The 19,544-nt window shown below is 39.0% G+C and overlaps 1 protein-coding gene across 1 annotated transcript; it reads right to left on the bottom strand.

The window, feature by feature from the left end:
* Positions 1-526: 526 nt before the first annotated feature.
* LOC149811408 (photosynthetic NDH subunit of lumenal location 5, chloroplastic-like) lies at positions 527-16,539 on the bottom strand. The gene is made up of 5 exons (XM_089993877.1): positions 16,440-16,539; positions 4,347-4,435; positions 956-1,010; positions 786-871; positions 527-676 (listed from the first exon to the last, which is right to left on the bottom strand). Exons 1-5 carry the CDS (start codon positions 16,537-16,539, stop codon positions 527-529), a joined length of 480 nt encoding a protein of 159 aa, XP_089850003.1.
* Positions 16,540-19,544: the final 3,005 nt, after the last annotated feature.

The raw sequence follows: 19,544 nt of genomic DNA, 5'->3' as shown, positions 1-19,544 counted from the left end.
TTGAGGTTCTATTGTAGTTTATCTAGGCACTCCTTCAGAATCACCAGGATTCACCTTTAAAATCTTGAAAAAAAAAATTCAACAATCTTTGGTTATATATTTGACATCTAGTCAGAGTGCAAGGAGTAGTTCACTGAAAGCAGAACAATCATAATAGAAGCTAATGTGGGAGAATTTTATGGCCACATATACGCACACAGCTGCGGATATGAGGATATGGCCAATTCTTATGAAGTTTTCAATATGACTAATATGTAAGGAAACATGATACAGGTACAGAAATGGAGTATCCATTCCCCCCCAACACACACACACACACACACACACACACCATTTTCAGTGCGTGTCAATATTTCAACAGTATAGTGAAAATCTCAATCTCAATAGGGTTCTGCGCATAAAATTTGAACCAATATCTCTACATGGTGTGACACCCTTGGAGGAAAACGAAAAACCATTTTCAGCAAAAGAAGCAAAATCTGGGTTTATCTTACCCGGCCTAGTGATTGGTGAGAAGTGTCTTCTGTCAAACCAACGGAAGCTCGCCGCAATCACTGATCACAACTTTCTTCTTAGGTCGGTCACCTCTGTCCGTCTCCTGAGACTCAACCAGTCTCACAATGTCCATACCCTCAAGAACCTGCCCAAAGACATGTCTCTTGTCCAACCGTGGTGTCTGTATCAAACAAGATGGTCTGAGTCACTCACTGTCTTTTGCAATCAATTTAACTGTGGTCACCATATAGAAAAAGAGTTCAATCTATTTTGGATGATCTCAAAAGTACCTTGACAGTGCAAATGAAAAATTGACTTCCATTTGTATTGGGTCCAGCGTTTGCCATGCTGACAACTCCAGGCCCTACATGAGACACTGCAAAAGTAAACAATTGTGAGTAGTTTGTAACAAGATGGTGGAGATTAAACAGGGTAAAGAAAATGCCATTATCATTATTACGTTTGAAGTTTTCATCTTTGAATATACGTCCATATATACTTTTTCCTCCAGTTCCCTGAAACAGAAGAAAGTAAATGCAGCTCAGAGGTATCCTAATAAGGTACACAATGATAACAAAACTGTAAAGATGACCAGGTTCCATCTTCACAACAGTATGGCTTCTTTTATGCAGTAGAATATCGAAAATTAAGTGACATCAACACAAGATATTGGAGTGGCTGCACAAGTATCAAAGCTTAAATGACTAGACTATGTTGCATAGACGCCTTACTCATCATGACCATCCTGGGTCAACACAGGCGACACCCAGGCACAACCCGTCACTTCATGAACACAGTCAATACTGTGCCTTTGACTTTTATCTAGTTTTTTTATGACATTGACTGTTCATGTTAATACTTGCGTGATTTTCTTTTAAATTTTGTTATTGATTACATCACATTTCAATTTTCAACATAGCCGTATTATGTAATGCTTTCAATCATAATAATGTTTAGAAGTATATTGATCAAGAACTTTCGATCATAATGATATGATCGAACATTATATATGTTGTGCAAATTCTTGAAAAACTCAAAATCATTATTATTAAAAGCATTATATAATATATGTATGCTGAAAATTCAAATGTAATGTAATCTATTGGCCTGTGTATCATATATTCCCCTTATATACTAGTCATGTTGAAAGCTTCAAAAAAATGCTGTATCCCCTTATCCGGGGCTATATCCATATGACATGGAACGTAACACTGGCAAATTTTAAAATGAAAAAAGCATACAAGTAAATAGAAAATAGGATGAAGATTATAAAAAGAAATAGAGTTAAGGACATGGGGTTGACCGTGTGTAACACGGTTTGGCTGTATCCACGAGGCATCACGGTGTATTTGGTTTCACGTCCGGTGTCATGTGATGTTGACACAGGACATGTATGCTAAGTGTTCATGTGAGCTTCTGATCACACCTTCTGTCTTGCAGGATGGAAATTAATGTTTTCCCAGCAAGCACAGGAATATAACTCTACATACACTGAAGACCAGAGGAATCAGTGATGTAATGGATAATGACTTCTATTACCAGGATCAGACCTCCAAGTTCTCAGAGTGACATGATCTCATTGAGTTATTGAAGGCGTACCATGATATAATCACTTGTTCATGCTGGAACATGCCAAGTCTAAACCCTTTACTGTTGAGATCATCTCATGATTCTCATCTGGGTAAATGACCAAACCAAACAAACAAAAGTTGAGGAATATAAGACCTAGGAATGGATATAACTACTTGTGATTCAAATTAACTGAGAGAGGCAGGGGGGCTGGGCAAGGTAGGCTTCCTTAGAAGTCATCTGATCTAGAAGAGATCAAGAGGCTTAGATAGATGAAGCAAAAAAAGAAACAAAGCTCGAAGGCTAATTAGCAAAGCAATGAAATGAATCTGATGAAACTCTTCCTCTGCTAGAAGAAGGGGGGCTATGATCGCAGATCATCAAAGGAATCAGTCACATTCTACCAGCGAATGGATCTAAACAAAAAATAATCTATAAGGCTGATTTTTTAGCACAAAGTTGATCAAAGCCATCGAGTACCAACTGGACTATGTGAATAACATAGAAAGACAAGGCCTATATTTTAAACAGTTCTAGTTAGAGACCTTAAGACTGTATGCTCCATCAATGAAAAATGCTCTACCAGTCATTGAAAAGCTTGTCAAGAACAAAGCCCGGTGAGCTCTGTCATTATTAACTGTTTCATCATCTACAATTAACAATCATAGCATAGAAGGCTCAAAGGAAAACTGCTTTTGCCATACCTTAGATATCCCCTTCTTCTCAAAGGATCACGAGTCATGACAATCTTATTTCTGTCAATTATAAGTTGCACACTTGATTACATGACTATATGGATTCTAACGTAGAGAAATTCAAGGTCATGAGTGACCATTTCACCACTCCTAAAAGGAACTCTTTTAATTTATGAAAGAAACATAACAGCTTCTGTCTTAACCCAGGAAAATCACTTTGATGTCTATTCTAGAAAACTCATAGCTGCAGTTGGCAGCACATCAGCCCACTCCCACATGATAACAAAATTTTTTATGACTTTACCCTGAAAAGCTTAAGGAACTCTATAAGATAGAAAAGGAAAGCATTTCAAGACTTGTCTTTGAGCTAGAATTGAAATGCAAACTCACCAAAGGCTTCCAAGAAACACATTAAGTTGACAGGGATGAAAAAATCCAGATGTTCTTTATACAACGAACAATATCTTCAAATACTCCAATTCTTGCTCCCCCCATGTCTAATCGGCCCCGTAGACCTTTAATTTTCCTGTATACTAGACCATCATGCCCAAACCTCTAAGAAAGAATAAGAGAAAGAATTATGAATTACATTAGCACAACGCTTATCAATCATAGGAAATGTGTATCCTAGTTGAAATACACGGTTATGTTACAAATGCTTATCAACAAACAATTTCGACCATCGAGTGGCAGTTCTGCTAGTGTTTCCAGAAAATGGAAAGGAATGTTTAGGAATTAGCGGAAGCTTTTTAGGTAGGTGGAAAGCACGCTTCCCAGAAACTCGTTTCGGAAGCGTGATACTCCTCGCTTCTGGAACTTTATGGGAATCCCAATTCCCCACGCTTCTTTTATGCTTCCCACATGCAAGGTTGATACTTCCTATATGCTTTTCTCACGTTTCTTTTCATGTTTTTTCATATATTTCCTCTCACGCTTTCACTCACTTCACATTTATTTTCTCTAAATTGGTAACTATCATTGTTAGATTTTAACATAAAATTAACTTTTTTACTGAAAAATCATGAAATAAAATAATAAATTTTAGTTTAGTTTTTATTTGCTTCTTGTTTGATTCCTATTCAATTACCATGTTGCTTCATTTCTTATTCCTATTTCGCTTTCAAATTGATACTCCGTTTTCCGCTTCCTATAAATTTTAAAATGCCTTGCTTCTTGCTTCCGCTTTTCATATCGTTTCCCGCTTCCGCTTCCTAGCTTGGCAACCTTGGTTTAGTTTCACCTTTTATGGATACCTATATATGTAATTTTGGGAAAAACAAGAGAAAAATCGTTCCCATCATGTCCAATGATGAATGCCAACCCTTATAAAACTAAAGGCCATGAGCACAACAAACTGTAACAACTAAAACAATCCAAAAAGAAACCAAATCTATAAGATTATCATTGTTTTACTCCCTTGCCATCCTTAGATGGATAAATGAAAAGGAACCTAAAAAGAATGCTGCTCAAAACGTTCATATAAGGATCTGAAACAAAAAAATACTGAAGAATAGAAACCAAAACTATATAGTATTGCCAAAAAAAGAAGTATGAAAACGAATTGCACAAATGAGGAAGGAAACACACATTTCCCTTATCGAAATCTCCTCCATGAATCATGAAATCTTTAATGACAAGATGGAGCGTAGATCCTCTGTATCCAAACCCCTTTTCCCCTGAATTTGAAAAAAACAAATAAAACATATGAGCTTTCTGTCACGGGCCTATTTCCTTCAATGGGCCAGCGCGACGCGACAGTCCCTCCTCACCGCCGCAAGCCTACTTGTCAGCTCGTTTGCCATTCGCGGAAGCTTGTAATCAGATAGCAAGAGAGACTAGAGGGAGAGAAATTGCAATCACAAGAAGCGATCACAATAAGGGTGAACAAAAGAAAGCTCAACGCATTTACTTCATTCACAATTTTGCCCGCAGGCCATTACAGTTCAAGTATACGGGTTGCCCCTTCAGGGTATTGATTCACCTGAATCGAGCAACATACATCAGACTCAACAAAAGCAAAACAGACTCTAAGCTCAAATATACAATGTAAGTCACAAGGGAACATGCTCTCCCCTTCAAATCATGCGCCGTCCTCGACACCATCTGTTTTGTGATAAGCCCTGACTTCAGTCGGGTAGCTGCTGTTCATTCAGAATGCAGGCTCCCACATTGGTTCTGTTGTTTCCTCTCACTGCACCAAGTATTTCTTCGCTTCACCCGAGTAGTTAACCTTGTGGCAAAGGATTTGACTGAGGTGTTTTTTGGCCCGTTGTGCTGTCGGGGCCCTCTGTATGATAAGAGCGCGTTGTGGCACACTGCGTTCTGGGTCTCTATCATCTGGATGAAACTGCTTGAGGTTGCATACGTAGAACACCGGGTGTACCTTGAAGTCTGGGGGCAACTCTAGCTTGTATGTCAGCTTGCCCACCCACTACAAGAAAATTGTTAATTAGCGACGAAAATTTGCGACAGATTTTTTCCGTCGCTAATTAGCGACAGATTAGCTAGAGAAACAATCTGTCGCTAATTCGCGATGGATTAGCGAGGAAACAACTTTTCTCGCTAATCCGTCGCTACTTAGCGACGGATTAGCGACTGCAATTTTTTGTCGCTAATTCTTATTACAAGAACACCATTTTAGCGATGGATTTAGAGAGGGAACTTTGTCATCGCTAATCCGTCGCTAATTAGCGACGACGTAGCGACAAAATATATTCCGTCGCTTTTTTGGTATTTTGATTTACGATGGCTTAGCGACGGAATTATTCCGTCGCTAAGCCATCGCTAAATGTCGCGTAAATCCTTAATCCCATCCCTCTTTCTCTTTTTCCTGTTTCGCTGTCTTGCTCCCGCCCGCCGCCCTCTCCCTCCCGCCGCTCGTCGGCTCTCGCCACCGCCCGGCCGCCGCCGCTCGCCAGTCGTCCACCGCTCGCCAGCCACCGCTCCCCGTCAGCCTCCCGCCACCGCCCGGCGACGCGCAGGTAATCATTTCCGGTACGGTAAGTCATCTTCATTCTTCTTCTTATTCTTCTTATTCTTCTTATTCTTCTTATTCTTCTTCTTCTTCTTCTTCTTCTTCTACCGATTCCTCATCTGCATTTTCTTCTTCTTCCATTAATTCTGTATAAAATAGAATAAATAAAAAACAAAAACAAGAGAAATAAAAAAAAAAAAGAAAAAAACAATAGATCGAATTAGCATTTGTTTCTTTGTTTCCCGTCTTAAGCATCTGCAAATTTTTTTAATCGGTTCATAGATCTGAGTTTTTATTTTCATTGTTTGTCGATTGTTGTTGTTCATTGTTAATTTTTCTTGTTTTACAGTCGTCAATTTCATGTTTTTTTTTTATTTCTTGTGTTTTTTTTCTGCATTACACTTTCAGTTTACATTCAATTGTCTCTATTTGTTTTTAATTCAGTGTTTCTGCATTATGATTCAGTCATCGTAATAGATTTGTGTTTCCTAATTCTCGAACTATTCAAATTCCTGTTTTCATCTTTAGCATAAATCTGATTTTCATTTTATGTCTTGTTTGATGTCAATTTTTTATTTTTCTATTTTCATTGTTGAATTTCCTGCTTTTCAATTGAGTCGGTTCCTGTTTGCTTTCTTTTTCAGCATTGCATTACCTGTTTTTCTTTTCTGAATTTTCAGTAATTTTCTGTTTGCTTTACTGTTTACATTAGGTATAGTTTTTAGTTTTTTTTTTCTGTTGCTAATTGTTTCTGTTTTTAATTTCTAGTTCTAATTTCCTGTTTTTAATTTTTACCTATTTTCTTTTCTTTCATTCAAAATTCTGTTTGTCCAGTTTTATGTTTCATGCTTTTATATGATTTTTTATGTCTATTTCATTCAAATTTTATTTTCCTGAATTTTTTTACAAGTTCATTTTCTGTTTTCCTGTATTTCAATTTCCAATTGTGTTTTTCTTGTTATTTTCTTGTTTCATTTTTCTGTGTTTGCTTTTCATCATTGCATTTCATGTTTAGATAATTCCTTGTTTGCATTTCTTGTTCTGCTAATTTTTGTTAATCTTTTAGTTTTTCATTCTTGTAAAAGTTCTGTTTAGTCTTTTTGCTTCCTTTGCATAAGTGTTTGTGTTTCCCTAATTAGCTTCAATATTCATTGCAGTACATTACTTGCACATTTTATTTCATCGCATTTCATCATTAGATATATCATCATCAGTTTAGTTGTTTTTTGCATTGCATAAGTGTTTGTGTTTCCCTAATTAGCTTCAATATTCATTTTAACACAATGTTTTTGCAGATTTCTCAACGAAACTCGCTTGTGCCCCGCCACCCGTGGTAAGTAAGTGACAAAAACAATGCAAATCGGGTAAATACCCGTCGTGAGTAAGTGATGCAAGCGCATCACATGTTATTTAATTTATTGAATGTAACACTTTATTGTTCACACACTCACTTAGTTGTTGATATCTAGGACTGCTTTGTTGGAGTTCGGAGATCATGCTGAGCATGATTTTAATATATGAATATGGAAGTGTTCTTATTTTTGGAGTACGGAGTCCATGCTAGGCATGGTAGTAGTTAGTGGGATATTGAAGTGTGTTTGCTGCACGTACATGTTTGACATTTGTTTGATATGAATTATTTCGATGTATTGCAATGTTTGATGTGATTGTATTCATGCTTACATGTAGTTACTTTCAATTTGATTATGTCTTCCATGTGAAATTGTATACTGAAAGCATGCTTCAAATGAATGTATCATGTCATGAATAGTTTGCACATGAAAATATTAAGTTATCAATGCATGCATCATAATTCTTGTGATTGTATGACATCACATATTGCATGATAAATTTGATATTTTCTTCATCATAGCATTCTGATGGTCCTCTTTTAACTGGTTAGGATACTATTCTTAACATCATACGACAAAATGACTGCAAACCATGAATGGATGTACCGTGGGATAGTGGACAATGAGTTATCGCATGAATATATGGATGGTGTTGACAGTTTTATTGAATTTGCAACGACAAGTGTCAGTACAGTAGATCCCACAGGTCGAATTAGGTGTCCCTGCAAGATTTGTAAGAATAATCGATTTGTAGAACCTCATGGCGTTAGACATCACCTATACAGGAAGGGTTTTGTGAGTGATTATCAGAACTGGACGTTTCATGGAGAAAAATTTAGAAACGATTTTGATGCACGGGTGAATGTGGTGCACGATAATCCATATACGAATTTGATATTTGATGCCGCAGGAACAGAACTGGGTTCTGCTATGAATTCTAGTGATGTAAGAACTGCCGTAGATGAAGAATCACCAAACGATGCAGCTAGTAGATTTTATGATTTACTTAGAGATGCTGATGAGCCACTTTGGAACGGTTGTGAGAGTCACACTATCTTGTCTGCAGTTCTTCAAGTAATGAATTTGAAGTCCGAGTATAATTTGAGTCAATCATGTTTTGACCGTGCATGATTGTGAAGAGTATGTTGCCCAAAGATGAGAAATTGCCACAAAATTTCTATCGTGCGAAAGTTATGGTCAACGCTCTAGGTATGGGTTACAAAAAGATTGATGCTTGTCCAAATCACTGCATGTTGTATTTCAAGGAGCAGGAAAATAACATATCATGCCCGTCATGTGGGCATCCTCGGTTCAAGCCAAAGACAAGAGGCAATGGTAGCACGAGATCAAAGGAAGTTTCATACAAGTCGCTCCGCTACTTTCCTATCACTCCTAGATTGCAGCGATTGTATATGTCTTCAAGGACAGCTAAACACATGAGATGACATGCAAATAAAGTTTGACGCGATGAAAACAAGATCACGCATCCTGTTGACGCTGAAGCTTGGAAGCACTTTGATCGTACTCATCAGAACTTCGCAATGAAAGTGCGAAATGTTAGACTCGGTCTATGTACAGATGGATTTAATCCATTTGGGGGTAGATCAACTCCATAATCATGCTGGCCAGTATTTGTAACTCCATACAACCTTCCACCAAGCTTGTGTATGAAACGTCCAAATCTTTTCTTGTCTCTGTTGATCCCTGGTCCGACCTCACCTGGCCAAAATCTTGATGTATATCTAAGGCCATTGATTGATAAACTAAAAGTAATGTGGGATGACGGTGTTACCACGTATGATGCCCACAAAAAACAAAATTTCAACATGAAGGTCGTTGTTCTATGGACAATCAGTGACTTCCCTGCATATGATATGTTATCTGGTTGGAGCACACATGGGAGGTTGGCTTGTCCGTACTGCATGGAGGATTCCAAAGCTTTTAGATTGAGACATGGAAGGAAGCCTTGCTGGTTTGAGTGCCATCGTCGATTTCTACCCAGCGATCATCCGTTCCGACGTCAAAAGAATGCGTTTAAAGCAGGCACAACTGAAACAGAAGGTCCATCCTCAAGATTGTCCGGCATAGAGATTCTAAGAAGATTGCGATACTTTCCAGATGTATTAACAGATGCCCACAGTCCTACACCCTTCCGTGGATTTGGGAAGGATCACAATTGGACGAAGAAATCTATTTTTTGGGAACTACTGTATTGGCCGACCCTATTGATACGACATAATTTGGATGTGATGCATGTAGAGAAAAATGTGTTTGATAATGTGTTCAATATAGTAATGAATATTAAAAGAAAAACAAAGGATAATCCAAAGGTCCGTATGGATTTAAAATTAATATGTAAAAGACCAGAATTGGAACTCAAAGAGTATAATGGCAAAGTACTGAAACCAAAGGCAAAGTACGTGCTCGGACCTGATCAAATAAAACATGTATGTCAATGGTTGAGACAACTGAGATTTTCAGATGGATATGTCTCTAACATTGCTCGGGCTGTGAAGATTGACGATGGACAGTTATATGGGTTGAAGAGCCATGATTGTCATATCTTTATGCAACGATTGATACCCCTAGCATTCCATGATATGTTAGACAAACCTATATGGGGGGTATTGTCTGAGTTGAGCGAATTTTTCAGAACATTGTGCGCATCGGAGGTCATTGTATCAGATGTAAAGAATCTCGAGGACTTTGTCATCACCACTGTTTGTCTGCTAGAAAAGATATTTCCGCCAGCATTTTTCGATGTTATGGAACATTTGATCATACATCTGCCATATGAACTAAGGGTTGGTGGCCCTGTGCAATATCGATGGATGTACCCATTTGAAAGGTATATGTTTTTTTATATTTGTCTCTTTAATGACAGATATTTAAAATTTGAAATGTATATTCTTGTCAGATGCATGTTCGACCCAAAAAAAAGGTTCGTAATAAAGCAAGAGTAGAAGGCTCTATTTGTGAGGCGTACACTTTAGAAGAGATTTCAAATTTCTCATCTATGTACTTCGAACCTCATATTCCAACACGTTACACATGCCCGCCCCGTAACGATGATGGAGAACAAGTAACTGTAGCTGACAAGCTATCGATATTTCAACCACTTGGGCATGCATTTGGTAGTTGCCGATCAAGGCTATTGACAGATCGAGAGCAAGATGCATCACATATCTATATTCTTTTTAATTGCTCAGCGATCGACTCATACATCGAGTAAGTATATGTATATGCAACTCAATTATAAATCCTTTTATGTTCTATATGTGAATACATGGCTCGGTAATATAAGTATTTGTGGTTTGCAGACGATTTGATCTGGAGTTGTAAAGCGAAGTTTCACATCTCACTGATGCAGAAGTACAAAAAGAACGTGAAACTAAGTTTGTGAAGTGGTTGAAACAGTTGGTAAAGAAGCTAACATAAATTTTGTACTTATAAACAAAACTAAGTTACTTAATTGATCGTGATCACAATCATTGTTTATGTCTGTGCGTAGGTTCGCCATGGTGATGTTAAAGATCAAGGAATATGTGATTTAGAAAATGGTCCGACCAAAGTTGTGTAATGCTAGAACGGGTATATTGTAAATGGTTATCGATTCCATACAAAAGACTACGGTATAAACAAATCAACGATAAATAGTGGCGTGTGTGTCAAGGGTAGCAGCTACGGTGAAAATGAACATGATTACTACGGTGTTATAGAGGAAATAATGGAGTTGACTTACTTAGGCATGAATAACAGGGTTACGATATTCAAGTGTCATTGGTTTGATCCAACTGCAACAAGACTCGACAAAGCTTCAGGCATTGTGGAGGTGAATCATAAATCCAGGTTTGGAACATATGAACCATTCATATTAGCCTCGCAAGCTCAACAAGTTGATTATACTTCATATCCAAGTATAAAAAAGTCAGATAGAAATGAATGGTGAGCAGTTTGCAAGGTGAAGTCCAAACTATACCCCGAGTATGATCAGTTACAGGAAGATGCGTTAGCTGAAGACAACGATTACTATCAATCAGATGATGTCTATGACTTCGCTTATGGTCACGATGTTGCGCATGATATGCATGTCATATCTCCATTGGCCGATGAAACATTCATAGAGGAATGTGATCCAAATGATGTACCAAGTGGATGGGCAAACAAAGAAGAAGAAGAAGAAGAAGAAGAAGAAGAAGAAGAAGAAAGTCAAACTAGTGACGAGGAAGAAATCACAAGCTAGTGAGCAAAATCTTATACTACAAACCTCTATTTAAATGCATTGCAGTACTTGATGTGAGTTGTATTGCAATACCTGGTGTGAATGATTAAAAATTTTATTTGAATGTATTGTAATACTTGATACGAATGATTCGAATGCATTGCAATACTTGGTGTGAATGATTAAAAATTTTAATTGAATGTATTGTAATACTTGATACGAATGATTCGAATGCATTGCAATACTTGATGTGAATGATTTGAATTATTTGAATGTATTATAATACTTGATGCAAATGCATGAGTTGTATTGCAACACTTTATGTGAATGATTAAAAATTTTATTTGAATGTATTGTGATACTTGATACGAATGATTTGAATGCATTGTAATACTTGATGTGAATGATTTGAATTATTTGAATGTATTGTAATACTTGATACGAATGATTCGAATGCATTGCAATACTTGATGTGAATGATTTCAATTATTTGAATGTATTATAATTTATGCAACGAATGATTTGAATTATTGCAATACTTGATGTGAATGATTTGAATTATTTGAATGCATTGTAATACTTGATGCGAATGATTTGAATGCATTGCAATGCTTGATGTGAATGACTTGAATGCATTGTAATACTTGATGTGAATTATTTGAATGTATTGTATGACATATGTTATTTGTTAGAATATGGTTCGTGGAGGTTATAGTGGTCGCTCATCCAGTAGTAGCCAGGCTCAGCCTTCATCTTCACGGGCTCCTGTGATAGGTATATCATATAACTAATTGAATGCTTGATTAGTTCAAATGCGCATTCTAAGAATTTCTAATGTATTTTTTTACAGATGATGTTGCGCCTGTACACGACCCACCTACACCAGTTGATCACACAAGTCAACAGTCAACACAGAAAACAAGGTCTTCTCAGGTTGGCACAAGAAGACTCATTCGAATAGTGTATATCGATAATCGACCGTAAGTATTTTGTTTTCAATTATTGCATATCTTATAAATATTTTATATTGATATTTACTGTGTAACAATTCATGTGCAACACGAGGTTTAAGCCACAAGAAGTAGTACGAGAGATTAGGAATTCACTTCTTCAACATCTACCAGGACCGGTTGCTCAATGCAAAGAGTACCCAAAGGAGGTGTTAGACAGATTGTGGTCCTTATTCATGGTATACAGTTGTTCCTCATAGTTAATGTGTTTCATATTTAATTTATTTAAGTAATGTCTACTAACTTTCTGAAAATATTTGTAGGCTTTGAATCGCTTCGCAACTACGATGGAAGAAAATGATGCAAGGAAGGTGTGGCAGAAGGTGGCTGCCAATCGATTTGCAGACATGCTGCACACTATGAAGACTGCAGTAAAAAAGCATCTGGCGTAGTAGATGATCCATTACTGTGGAAGGGCCATGGTCCTATTACTATCAGGAGAGATTACTGGGATGAAATGTGCGATAAGTGGGCGGGAGATGCATTTAGAAATCGCTCTGCGAAGGCTGCACAAAATCGATCGAAGATGCCCGAAGCCCATCTACACACAGGTGGATCTAAGACATTTGGGAGTCACCTGAAGAAAATGGTAACTCATCAATATATAATATTAATTTTATAAGTATTGTTGCAAACTTGTGTACTAAATCTTTTGTCATTTAACTTCGCAGAAAGCAGAAAAGGGAGACAGTGTACCATATAAGGATGTGTTTGTTGAAACACATAAATGGAAGACCACGTGAGTCTTCGTATCAGAGAAGGCGAGAACGACAACGGTATGTATTAATTCTATTAATAATCATTAAAATATATATGCATGTTATCATAATGTTATCATTAATTATTAATGAATACTTTAAACATTATTTTGTAGGAGGCATATGAGCAACAGATGGTAGAGCAATATGGCGATGATGCTACTCAGCATCCATCATTTGATCCTACGGCATAGATTACTGCAGCAGGTGAACCCAAAAAAGGTCGCGTGTTCGGGTTTGGGAGTAATATGAACACTTCACCAGTTATTGCTTCTTTCAGTTAAGGCTCACCGACTTCTTGCGCCGACATAAGCTCCAAGCAGCAGACTATTCTTTCCGGTGATGATGTACGCCAGATCGTTACGAAATCACTGAATAACTACTTCCATGACACCGTCGCCCCCTTTCTCCGAAATGAGATCAACAATCTTGTTCTGAACAGGGGATCTTCGATTCCAGGTCCCTCTCAGGTATAATCACACATTCAGTTTTTTGTCTGCCTTAGAACACATATGAGCATAATCAAATCATATATATAACTTTTTGCCTGCCTTAGAGCACATATGAGCATGATAGAATCAGATATACCGTTTTTTGCCTGCCTTAGAACACATATGAGCATGCTATAATAACATATAGAGTTTTTTTATTGCCTTAGAGCACATATGAGCATGCTATAATCACATATAAAAAATTTTGCCTGCCTTAGAGCACATATGAGCATGCTATAATCACATATTCAGTTTTTTGACTGCCTAAGAACACATATGAGCATGATAGAATCACATATAAAGTTTTTTTGACTGCTTTAGAACACATATGAGCATGCTATAATCACATATTCAGTTTTTTGACTGCCTAAGAACACATATGAGCATGTTATAATCACATATTCAGTTTTTTGACTGCCTTAGCACACATATGAGCATGATAGAATCACATATAGAGTTTTTTTATTGCCTTAGAGCACATATGAGCATGCTATAATCACATATAAAGTTTTTTTGCCTGCCTTAGAGCACATATGAGCATGTTATAATCACATATTCAGTTTTTTGACTACCTAAGAACAATATGAGCATGTTATAATCACATATTCAGTTTTTTGACTACCTTAAAACACATATGAGCATGCACAAATCACATATAGAGTTTTTTTACTGCCTTAGAACATATATCATTTATGATAGAATCACATATAAATTTTTTTGCTTTGCCTGCCTTAGAGCACATATGAGCATGCTATAATCACATATTCAATTTTTTGACTGCCTTAGCACACATACGAGCATGATCAAATCACATATATAGTTTTTTGCCTGCCTTAAAGCACATCTGAGCATGGTAGAATCACATATAGAGTTTTTCTAGCTGCCTTAGAACACATATGAACATGCTATAATCACATATTCAATTTTTTGACTGCCTTAGCACACATATGAGCATGATAGAATCACATATATATATATATATATATATATATAAAACTTTTTGTCTGCCTTAGAGCACATATGAGCATGATAGAATCACATATAGAGTTTTTTTATTGCCTTAGATCACACATGAGCACATGATAGAATCACATATAGTGTGTAATTTATTTCATTATATTTTGTTTATCAATACTGACTGTTCTTTTCTTGTGTAGGCTGCTAGCGATAATCATCGTAGTGGAGCTAAAGGGACAGATAAAGACAATGAACAAGAAGACGCACAAAATCTTGGCGATGATTAGAGAACTGTGTTGAAGAAGTTCTATTTTTTTATGTTTCCTAATTGTAATTGTTGAATTGTAAATAATTAAACTTGTTAATTTTAAGGTGGAACAATTAATTGTTGTAGATTCTTGTTATATGGAATTTTTTGTGTGGTTTGTTTTTTATTTACAGGAAATATAAATTGTACAAGAAATATAAATTGTACCGTTCTTGGTATTTAATTTTCAAATAAATTTTTTTAAATTTTTTTTCGTGTTTGCGACGGATTTGCAACGGAACCATCCGTCGCTATTCATATAAATCTAGCGACGGCATAGCGACGAAAGTAAATCTGTCGCCAAGCCGTGGTCGCCGTTTAGTACCGGCGGATTGGCGACGGAATATAGTGCTCGTTAGTCCGTCATAATTAGCGACGGAATAAATCAGTCGCCAGTTAGCATCAAAATATTCACGACGTAAGCATACCGTCGTCTCGTTGTCACTAATCCGTCGCTAATAGGCGTAGCGACAGATTAGCGACGGAAGGTGGTCGTCGCTAATCTACTGCTTTGTTGTAGTGACCTTCTTTGTGATGGTGAAGAGTCCTTCATACTTTCTGAGCAGTCTGCGGTGCCGCCCGCGGAAGATGCTTGTGCGACCAGGATATAACTTCACCAACACTTGGTCTCCAACTTGGAACCCTGCGGGCCGACGATGCTTGTCTGCTCACTTCTTCATTCTCTTTGTCGCCTTGTATAAGAATGCCTTCGCCAACTCATTCTGCTCGTGCCAGTCGGGAACAAACTGATAAGCGAAAGATGACCTTCTCTTTTCTTGTGTGGCAAGAGTGTGCGGGGTCAGTGGCTGCTGCTCTGTGGCTATCTCAAACGGGCTATGGCCTGAAGACTCACTCTTCTGCAGATTATAACAAAATTGTGCCACGTCAAGGAGCTTCACCCAATTTTTCTGATTGACACTAACAAAGTGCCTAAGGTACTGCTCAAGTAGCTTGTTGATGTGCTCTGTCTGCGGATGAAATCTTGTTGAAAATAGCAAATTAGAGCCAAACAGCCGAAATACTTCACGCCAAAACTTTTCCGTGAAGCGGGCATCACGATCGCTCACAATGCTCTTTGGTATGCCCCAGTGCTTCACCACATGCTTTACGAACAACTCTGCAATCTTCTTTGTAGGGCACTCCTTCGAAGCTGGGATGAAGGTGGCATACTTTGAAAAATGATCCACCACAACTAGGATGGAATTAAGACTTTCTACCTTTGGCATACTAACAATAAAGTCCATGGAGATGCTATCTCAAGGACATTCTGGAATTGGTAGAGACTCAAGGAGACCCACAACCTTATGGTTTATCCTCTTATCTTGTTGACAGATGAGGCATGTTTGCACATACCCCTCCATGTCGTCCCTCGTCTACGACCAATAGTAATCGCACTCAAGGAATGCTAAGGTCCGCTTCTGACTAGGATGACCAACCCATAGTGTATCATGGCACTCTTTAAGCAATTCTCGGTGGAGGCTTCCTTACCGCGACACGAAGATGCGTCCCCCTTTTGTCACGAGGAGACCATCTTGTAGCAAAAATCGTCGAGTCTTCCCTGCTTGCGCCAGAGAAACAAAGTATTATGCTGTTGGATCCTGCTGCATACATTCGCGGATGCGGATCAGCAATGCACCTTCCAAATGCACTTCAGAAGGCTCTACACGCGCAACTGCCAATTCAGCCTTATGGCTCAAGGCATTCGCCATAACATTGGTCTTTCTAACCTTGTACTCTAAGGCAAAGTCGAACTCAGCCAAAAACATCTGCCACCGAGCTTGTTTAGGCATCAGCTTCTTTTGTGTCTGAAAATAGCTCATGGCCACATTGTCCGTCTTGACGACGAACTCGGCACCCAAAAGATAGTGCTAAGGTCCGCTCCTGACCAATATGGTCAGCCCATAATGTATCATGACACTCCTTAAGCAATTCTTGGCAGAGGCTTTCCCACCGTGGCACAAAGATGCATTCCCTTTTTGTCACAAAAAGGTCATCTTGTAGCCAAAATTACCGAGTCTTCCCTGCCTGCGCCAGAGAAACAAGGTGTTGCGCCATCGGATCCTGTTGCGTACCTTTACGGATGCAGCTCAGCAAAGCGCCCTTTAAATGCACTTCAAAAGGCTTTACATGTGCAGCAGCCAGTTCAGCCCTACGACTCTAGGTGTCTGCAACTATATTGGTATTTCCAACCTTGTACTCTAAGGCAAAGTCGAACTTAGCAAAAAACATCTGCCACCGAGCTTGCTTTGGCGTCAGCTTCTTCTGTATCTAAAAATATCTCATGACAACATTGTCCGTCTTGACGATGAACTGGGCACCCAGGAGGTAGTGCCTCCAGGTCTTGAGGCAATACATGATGACTGTCATCTCATGTTCATGCACCGTGTAACGCCTCTCTGCATCCTTTAGCTTACGACTCTCATATGCAATCGGATGACCATCTTGCATAATAACTCCACCAATGGCAAAGTCTGAGGCATCCGTGTGGACTTCGAAGGGTCTCGAATGATTAAGTAGTCGCAGCACTGACTCCCTCACTAAGGCTTTCTTCAAGCAGTCGAAAGCATCTTGACACGCTCTTGTCTAGAGCTATACCTGATTCTTCTTTAGCAAATCAGTGAGGGGCGCAACAATGAGGGAATAGCCTTCGATGAAACACCAATAGTAGTTTGTCAAACCAAGAAATGATCACAACTCTGACACTTTGCAAGGCGAAACCCATTCCTGGATGGCTCTTATCTTTTGCCCATCCATGCGCAGCACACCACGCCCCACAACATGGCTAAGGAAGTTGATCTCCTCCTACCCGAAGAGACACTTCTCTCGCTTAACATAGAGGTCATTCTCTTTCAGCACCTGAAACACTGTTTGTAAGTGCCCAACATGTTCCTCCATGTTGTTGCTGTAGATCACGATATCATCCAAGTAGACTACCACAGACTTATCTAAGTACGGATAGAAAATCTGATTCATTAGGGTCGTGAACGTAGCTGGAGCATTTGTCAACCCAAATGTCATTACTAAGAACTCGTAAGCATCATAGCGGGTGACACAAGTTGTCTTCGGCTCATCGCCATATGCAATCTTCACCTGTCAATAACCCAATCTTAATTCTAGCTTTGAAAAGACTCGAGCACTGCCTAACTGATCGAACAAGTCTGCTATTAAGGGCAATGGGTACTTGTTCTTTACTGTGATCTTGTTTAAAGCACGGTAATCCACACATAACCATTTAGAGCCATCATGTTTCATCTGAAAAAGGACTGGGGTGCCAAATGGGGCTTTTGATGGACGAACAATGTTTGCGTCCAACATCTCGTTTAGCTGTCTGTGCAGCTCCTTCACCTCAGCTGACCCCAAATGGTATTGAACCATTGCGGAAGGCTTCTCTCCTGTGGTCAACTCAATCTTGTGATCGACCTCACGTCTTGGCGGAAGATGCTTCCGCAATTTTGGAGGCATCACCCCCCGAAACTCCTCCAATAGTGGGGTTAGGGTCGGCGACACTGCTGCTTCTACCTTTCCTTCTTCTGCACGCACTGTAACTAAGAATGTTTGCTCCCCATGATTGAAACCCTTCTTCAGCTGCATTGTCGATAGCACTGAAGACTTGCCTTTCTGCGTAAGGCACTGCACTGTGTAGGACAGGTCTGACCCCATAATCGTCAACGTGTTAAACTTTGGCAGCATTAGAGCATTCTGGCTTCGCAGAAACTTTATACCTAAAATCACGTTGAAATCATCCAGGGGCACCATAAAGAAGTTGGCTTTACCGACCCAACTCCCCACTTGAATAGCCACATCTCTTGCTTCACCAAGGATAGGCTCGGCCTAAGAGTTTACCGTTTTGATGGTCCGCTACTTTGGCCCAGGCTTCAAGCCCAACCGCTCTGCCTCTTCCCGCGAGACAAAGTTGTGTGTGACCCCGAAGTCTATCATTGTTGAAGTAGACTTTCCATTCATAATGACTTTCAAGTACATAAGTTCCTTACTGACCTACATGTTCTTAACCGTGCAACTTCTAGTTGCGTTAATCGATCGCATGACCCTCATCCTTGGTTGCATCGTCTCAGTGTCACTGCATTCAGTATCGTTGCATTCTTTTTATACAACATTGGCTTGCCTGTCATCCTTCATGAGGCGCTTTGGGCACTGCCTGGCGATATGTCTATCGCCATAGAACCAACATGTTACAACCGCACCCTTGTTGCTATTGTTATGCTTTGTGAAGTTCTATTTCTTTTCGGATTGATGGCGTATCAACCCCTCACATTTATCATCGCGCTGCTCGTCTTTCTTGCCTCCGTGGTCAAGCTTCTTCCCAACTTTGGTTGATGGAGTGAAAGACTTGCGCTAAGTGTCAACTAAGCGCTCGGCCGCCACATATACATCTTTCAAAATATGAGGGTTGCTCCTTTTCACTTCAGATTGTGCCCATGTCTAAAGTCCCACAATGAACCGGTTGAGCTTGTCATCTTCTGGCATGTTAGGTATCTTCAGCATAAGCTTCTGGAATGTTCTGACATAGTCTTGCAACGAACCAGAGTGTTTGAGCTCAAGAACCATCCGGTACGCCAGCCTTTACGCGTTTCTTGGCATGAAATAGTTGCGCAACTTCATTTTGAAGTTGTCAAAGGTGTCTATTACGCATTAACCCCTCTCCATGTTGATGTGCTTCTGCCTCCACCAAGTGATAGCTTCTTCATCAAGTAAG

This window comes from Nuphar pumila, chromosome 17, assembly GCF_984573655.1.
Source record: "Nuphar pumila chromosome 17, dmNupPumi1.hap1.1, whole genome shotgun sequence".
In the NCBI taxonomy this organism is placed as follows: domain Eukaryota; kingdom Viridiplantae; phylum Streptophyta; class Magnoliopsida; order Nymphaeales; family Nymphaeaceae; genus Nuphar; species Nuphar pumila.
The sequence above is the reverse complement of the archived record's forward strand: the minus strand, read 5'-3'. Positions and strand labels throughout refer to the sequence as shown.